Source organism: Orycteropus afer, unplaced genomic scaffold (assembly GCF_000298275.1).
Source record: "Orycteropus afer afer isolate SDZICR_OR568_19922 unplaced genomic scaffold, OryAfe1.0 scaffold00196, whole genome shotgun sequence".
In the NCBI taxonomy this organism is placed as follows: Eukaryota; Metazoa; Chordata; class Mammalia; order Tubulidentata; family Orycteropodidae; genus Orycteropus; species Orycteropus afer.
In genome coordinates, this window is record NW_006921783.1 from 3,864,518 (window position 1) to 3,872,255 (window position 7,738).

Here is a 7,738-nt window from a genome sequence, read left to right on the forward strand (position 1 = left end):
TGGACTGCTAAAAGAACTAACAGATCTGTCTTGGAGGAAGTGCAGCCAGAATGCTCCTTGGAAGCAAGAATGGCCAGACTTTGTCTCACCTATTTTGGTCCTTTTATAAGAAGGGACCATTCCCTGGATAAGGATGTCATGCTTGGTAGGGTGGAGGGTCGACGAAAGAGGGGGAGGCCTTCAACTAGATGGATTGACACAGTGGCTGCGATGATGGACTCAAGTATAGCAGGGATTATGGGGCTGGCGCGGGATCGGGCAGTGTTTCATTCTGTTGTGCATGGGGTCGCTATGAGTCGGAAACGACTCGACGGCACTTAACAACCACAACAACAACATTATTTTGTTTTGCTAAGGGTCTGTTCTAGAATCCACTCTGACCACTCTGACTGTGCATTTACTCTTACATTAGACTATCATTATATAGTCACAATGGTTGTACAATTACTTTATGTGAAGAACTCTGTATTTTCCATCATAGAGGTTAAAAGTTATTAGAGAAATAGTTTTAACTACCTGTTTTCAGTGAGCTTATCTTACTGGAAAGAGAAAAGAAAGTGAGTATTTATGAAGCAATATGAAATGACATGGTAACTGATGAAGCATTTTCATACATACTAGAAAAAAGAATGAAAGATAATACTGGATAATGGGATTTCATGTAGATTTTTGTTTTCTTCATTGTTTTTAAAACTTCTGTGGCAGTGTCTTTTGGATTTGGAACCAAAAGTAAATGTAACTTTTTCTGGAGGTAGCACATGTTGAGGACACAAAAATACAGAAAATGTTTAGAGAGTATGGTGGTTAAATTTGTGTGTCAACTTTGCTGGGCCTGGCTGAATGGCTGGGCAGCTGGTGGTAGTTATTCCCCATGATGAGATGACTGGCAATCAACTCCATGGTGGGACCTACCACAAGCAGCTAAGTAGCTGCTTTAGGGATGTGGTCTGCTTCCTGTATATAAGAAACAGCTTTGGGAGTGGTCTGTAGCTTATGGCACGCTTGAACCCTGCATGTAGCCATGTCATTGTTGAGCATCCTGCTGTGCTCTGCCAACCTTGGGACTTAAAATGGACTTGAATTAATGGCCATGTGGTTTGGTAACATCAGGAGTGTGCCATTTTATTTGTCGACCTTGGGCTTGTTAGCCTCAGGAAGCAGTAGCTGCCTGAGTGAAGAGATGCCTCTAGCTCCAGTGGGCTGGGAGCAAGAGGCAGAGCTGAAGCCCAAGGTTGAGGGGCTTCACCTTGAACCTGGTACTTTGAACTTGGACTTAAAGCCTCCGAACTGTGAGAGAATAACCTCCTGTTTGTTAAGGCCATCCCATTTGTGGTATAATACTCTTAGAGCAGCACTAGGTAACCAAAACAGAGAGGATAAAGAATCCAAGTTGGATGAAATTAATTATGGGAAGAGCATTTATTTCTTTCTGGGGATTAGACAACCCCAGGTTGGGAACACAGTTGACTTCAGTGCTACTTCCTTTCTTCCATCTAGTTTCCCTCTCTAATTAGTTACCTTCTTCTGCTACATAGTGTTCTATAAGAGGTTACCAGGTTTCCATGTTAGAAATATCAAAAATAGAGGAATGTTACTTGTATTTTTGCAGGTTGCTTCATGTGAGAAATGGAAACTGCAAATATCATTTGGGTGAAGAAACATTTAAATTAGCTCAGACATTTATGGATAAACTGTCAAAACATGGCCAACAAGCAAACAAAGCTGCACTCTATGGAGAATTGTGTGCACTCCTGTTTGCAAAAAGTCACTATGATGAGGTAAGTGTTTTAAAGTGCATTTCATTGTGACCAGTAAGAGTGAAACAGAGGATAAGTAAAATAATCGTCTCTTACTTGTCTTAGAAATATCATTTTCACGTACTAGGTTTACTTAAAGGAGTACACAGTTGTAATTGAATATTAAAAGTCTGGCAAAAGTAGTATTCCATGAGATACATTTTATACATACACATGTAAGACTTTTTTTTTTTTACCAAATGGATCTTTATCTAAATTGTTTTGATGGGCATGTTTTATTAAATGAGCCTTTAATAAATGCTTTTTGTTAGATATGTAGTTCTACGTGAATTCTCATAACTTGTAGGCAGGCATTCATTTCGATGGGAAGTTAAATTTTATTTGTACCTTATTGTATTGCTTTGCTCCTTCCTCTGCCTTATGAAAAAGATAGCTTCATCCCTGGTTTTACCTCTGTAAGAGTGCATCAGACCCGCATGTAGAAATATAAACCCCTGAGCAGCATGCCTGTGATTTGTGGGGAGGTTTATGATTGAATTCTTTAATGTTGAATTCCCATGTCTCCTGAATTAGCTCTGTTGATGGATTGTTCTGTTCTCCCTTGTGTACAGTGATTGTTCATTCCTTACCAATTCAAATGTAGAGCTTGGCCCCTTTGTATGACTTCCACACACAAAAACAAAGAGCCCCATTCATATAAGGCTTTTTTGTGGATTACACACTTTACTGAAAATGAGAGTAAGGTTAAACCTCTTAGTATTGTGTACAGTGTTAACTCGAATATTAGTTATAAACCAAAAACAACCTTGTTGCTATTCAGTAGAGTCTGGCTTATAGTGACCCCATGTGTTACAGAGTAGAACTACTCTGTAGGATTTTCTTGGCTATAATCTTTACAGAAACAGATCACCACGCCTTTCTTCCTTGGTGCTACTGGGTTAGTTCACCTTTAAGTCAAGTGAAAACTGTTTATGCCTCCCAGGGACCTATTCCCCACCGTCTTTTTATATCTCTGCATAGGAATCTAGCCATCCCTGGTTCTACTTTCATCATTTCTTTTCATCTTCTCCTTTCCATACTGCCCTGTGGAACTCCACATTCCTCTATCTCTTACACAGAACAATTCATACCATGTCATTCTCTATGCCCACATTCAGCTCCAGGCCTATCTTAATCTATCCAGACCCACTGAGGTACTCAGCAAAACAGAAGTATCTTACTTAACAGTTTCCACTCTTTCTGTGGTAGGCAACTGTAATTTTAATTAGCAGTTATTTTCTCTCTACAGTTGGACTTTCTTTCCATGGTACCCCTGGGTAGGTTCAAACTGCCAACCTTTAGGTTTGCAGTCAAGTGCAAACCATTTATGCCATTCCAAAAACCAGAAAAACAAACCCACTGCCATTGAGTCAGTTTCAACTCATACCAGCCCCCATTGGGTTTCCAAAGCTGTAAATCTTTGCAGAAGTAGGTTGCCCATCCTCCTTCCATGGAGCAGGTGGTGGGCTTGTCCCGCCAACCCTCTGGGTGGCATCCAAATGCCTTATCCTCTGTGCCACCAGAGCTCCTTTATGCCTCTTAGGGAACTTCAGAAGTGCTATACTTATGATTATTATAATAAATAACATATAGATGAAGAGGTGAATTTGGTGAGGTTTGGGAGGATTCCCAACTCAAAGCTTCAATGTCTCCAAAAGGGACCTGCTACTCTTAGCGAGCATCAATATTTATCACCAACTAGGAAGCCCATAGGAGCTCTGGTAGCTTAGTGCCTAAGGCATTTGACTGCTAACCAGAAGGCTGGTGGTTCAAACCCACCAGCCACTCCTCAGAAGGATAGGGCAATCTATTTCCGTACTGATGCTGCCTCGGAAACCCAAGGAGGGGTTGCTGTGAGTCGGGTCGGGTCCGACTCGATGGCACATAACAACAACAACAACAACAACAGGAAGCCCATGGAGTATCCAGAGCCTTTTTGAGGCCTCATTGTGTAGGCATAATTAACTTAATCAAGACCCAGGGAGCTGAACTCAGGCTCCAGCCGCTCCTCCCCTGAGGGTAGTTAATAATCATGCAGCTGATATCAGTGGGCCTGGCAAGCCCCTTCCAAGAGTAACTTCATCAGCATAACCCATTTGGTAGTTGTGGTCTGGAGTCCTTATCAAAGACAAGTTAGTCACTAGGGAAATTCCAAGGTTTTAGAGGTTCTCTTTCAGGAACAAAGGGCAGAGACCAGATTCTTTGGGTGAAATTAACCCTACAGTGGAGGGTCAGTGTGAAAGAGAAAGGCCCTCAATCAGATGGATTGACAACAGTGGCTGCAACAATGGGCTCAGGTATAACAAGCATCGTGAGGTTGGCACAGGATCAGGCAGTATTTTGTTCTGTTGTACATAGGGTCACTATGAGTTGGAGCCGACTCAGTGGCACCTACCAACAACAGCAACTCTGAGCAATGTAGCAGTGTAAAATTTAAGTCTGGCTTGGCACAATAAAGTTTCTTTCTCATGCTGCATCCCTGTCTTGGGATAGCTGTGGCAGTGCTTCACATTGGATCAAGAACCAAGGCGGTAGCACAGCTTCTGCCTGAGACCTTGCCAGACCTACAGCAGAGACAAAAGCATCATGAGGTAGTTACTCCTCTCTGGCTTCTAGAGCTTTCTCCCAGAAATGGCACATTTTAGTTCTCATGTTTTTATTGGCTGAAGGAAGTTTCATAGCCACACTTGTCTTTAGTGTGGAGGGCATATGTATCCTCCAAAGAGGGGCATTGAATATTTTAAAACATTATTGCAGTCTAGCACCACAGTTCTAAAGATTTTACTCTGTTACGTGAGAACAAAATCAGCTCATTTAGCATCTTACAAACAAACCAAGTTTTTAGTCTTGAGTCAAAATAAACCTCTTTTGAATTGTTGTACCACAATTACCTTCTTTTTCTTTTTAGGTGCTCAGTAAATACAGTATTTATTGAATAAATGAAGGCGAATATTTAACTGAGGGAAATGATACTTGAGGGAAATTTTTCAGGCTCTCGATTTCATTGATTTTTAAGCTTTTAGAAAATGAGTAGGTTTGCCATGAGTTCAAACTTACTTTTTTTTTTTTTTTTAATTGTGATTTAGGTGAAAGTTTACAAAGCAAATTCATTTTCCATACAGTAGTTCATCCACATTTTGTTTCATGACATTGGGTGCAATTCCCCACAGCGTTAACAGCTCTTTTTCTACTTCCTCCCTATGGTTACCTCTTTCCTTTGTCCCTCTTTTGTATGCATTCCTGCCCCCTGAGCTATCTCCCTGTGCATATACTACCTTTCTGTTCTCCCATGATTGATTATTCTAAGGAGTATATCTACCTGATGTTAAATGTTCACCCTACATGCCTGTCTGTTGTTTGACTGGTAGCCACAGGAGTGAGTTCAATTCCAGTCCTGAGGGATAACTAGAGGCCATAGTCTTGGAGGTCTACCCTGGCTCTGACCAGTAAACTTGGTCTTTTTTTGTGATTTTTGAGTTTTGTTCCACATTGTTCTCCCACTTTAGAAACCCTGTGGGGCAATTCTACTGATCCTTTTCTGAGGCACCACAATACCTTTGAATAGCTTATCTTTTTAGTGAACGGGAGAGAAAGAAACTTGTAGAAGAGACCAAATGCTTATTGAGCACCTATTACATGAAATCAAAACCAAACCTACTGCCATCCAGTTGATTCTGACTCATAGTGACCCCATTGGATTTCCAAGGTGGTAAATCTTTATGGAAGTAGATTGCCTCGTCTTCCTTCCACAGAGTGGCTGGTGGGTTTGAATCACCAACTGTCTGGTTAGCAGTCAGATATCTCAGGTACTATACCACCAGAACTCCTAACTCTACTAGGCTCTTTTATAGATGAGGAAACCTAGGCCCAGAGAGTGGCTTGACTAACATTTAATAGTGAAGTGGTAGAGTGTGATTTCAAGAATACATGACTTAACAGTATATGCTTTTTCTGTATCACATATTCCTAGCATGAAAATGGGCTCTTTGTATTGCCAGAATAGTGGCCAAGTATGCATCCCATGACCTGAAATCTCTTCCTTTGTGCTTGCTTACCTATGCAGATGAGTTGCAGACCATTCTTTCTTAATATACCTTCACTAGTGACCCCTTCCTAAGGAGCTCTGGTGGTGTAGTGAATAAGACATTTGGCTGCTAACTAAAAGGTTGGTGGTTTGAATCCACCACTTGCTTCATGGAAGAAAGATAGGGCAGTATGCTTCCATAAAGATTTACACCCAATTCATTCCAAGATTGCAGAATAGGCAGAAAGACAGCACAGACCCTCTTCAACAAAGAAAAGGGGAACCAATTAACACAGACACAGAAGATAATCCTGGACCCCTGAGCCTTGAAGAGAAGGATATAGAAGTGACTAAACCCCACCTAGCAGAAGAATTTGCATGAAAATACCAGAAAAGGAGACATACAGGACTACGGTCTGGCAGTTATCCTGACAACACGGCACAGACAGCTTGGAGATTCCCAAGTAATGGTAGGACCTAAGAATTAACCTAAAAATCAGCCCTGCTAGCCAGGGACTGCACGGAGGACTACTCTGGTGGCTGTGGAATAAAAGGGAAAGCAGCAGTGAACAGGAAGATGGGTTGAGCTGTGGACTTTTGCCGGTCCGGAGGCCGCCACCATTTTGAATGTTTACAAGTGGCTTGACCATTTTGGATATTTAAAGAGACAGTGCTCTACCAGATTCCAGGGGCTTAAGAACAGGTTCTGCTTGCCAGTAACCCCAAGGACACTCGGGACCTGCACAACTGAAAAGGTGCGATGTTCCTCTTGTTACTCTCATACCCCACACCCACTTGGTGAGCAGAGGTGCAGCCATCCACCACTCCCACCACCTTCTGGACCCGCAGGAACTCCTTCCCAGTCTGTGTGCTCCGATGGAGCCTGGGTGCCCTGCCCTGTCCTCCACCGATTTTTTTCTTTTTTTCTCTCTTTTTTTTTTTTTTTCCTGGTGTTTAGTTTACTTGTATTTGTCTGTTTTAAAACTACTATTATTATTAATACTTTTGTCCTTTTTACTATTATTATTTATTCTTGCCCTCCCAGGTCCTAGTTTACAGCTTTTTTTCTTTTCCCTGTTCCTGGATGATTTTTTTTAATTTAAATTCTTTTTTTTTCCCCTCCTTTTTTCTTGTGGTTAACCCCATTCCTTGTTTTTCTTTTTGCATTTTTCCCCCTTTTTTCTTCATTGTTCTCCTTCTCTACCTTTTTTCTCTTAGTGCCCTATCCCCAGATATTGCAGGTTTTCTTGTTTTTTCCTTCTTCTTTTTTCCCCTTTTTCTTTTTTTTAGTTACTGTTCCTATGTGATTACATGGTATATTTTTTGTCCATGTGCTTTTAGTTTTTTGATGGTTATTCAGTTCTAATTTTTGTCTAGTTACTGAGAGGGAGAAGGCAACAGTCCCCTTAAGATACAACTAACCCCCCCATCTCCTGCTACATCACTTACTGAGTGAGAGCCACCACCTCCTTCTACACCAACAGCCCAACAATAAAAAAACTACCAAGAAGAGCTTGAATCACCCTTGGCTGCTCTTCACAAACAGTTAACAGAGATCGAAATACAACACCACGATGTCTCGGAGACAACAGGCCATCACAGTCCTCACAAAGAAGCAAGATAAAGTAATAGAAACAAGGTAACAGGATACAGACCCAGAACACATTCCTGAGGAAGAAGCAGCATTGGAACTCTCTGATAAGGAATTCAAAAGAATTATGTTTATGTATCTTCAATGGATTGAGAGACAGACCAAAGAAAACACAGAAAAACTTTAGAAGAATTTTGGAAGAAAATACAAAAACAAAATGACAAAATAAATAAAAAATTAGAAATGATTCTAAATCTACAGATAGAAATCCAGAAGATTAATACTGAATTGTCAGAAATAGATAACACATTGGAAGGGCAAAGGAGT

At 41.1% G+C, this 7,738-nt stretch overlaps 1 protein-coding gene across 1 annotated transcript in view; it reads left to right on the plus strand.

Annotated features, from left to right (window-relative positions):
* Nucleotides 1-7,738, plus strand: part of APPBP2 (amyloid beta precursor protein binding protein 2) — a 133,665-nt gene that overhangs the window by 95,489 nt on the left and 30,438 nt on the right. The window contains exon 6 of the mRNA XM_007947925.2: nucleotides 1,610-1,778. Coding sequence (XP_007946116.1) covers nucleotides 1,610-1,778 — 169 coding nt within the window. The remainder of the gene's footprint in view (nucleotides 1-1,609; nucleotides 1,779-7,738) is intronic.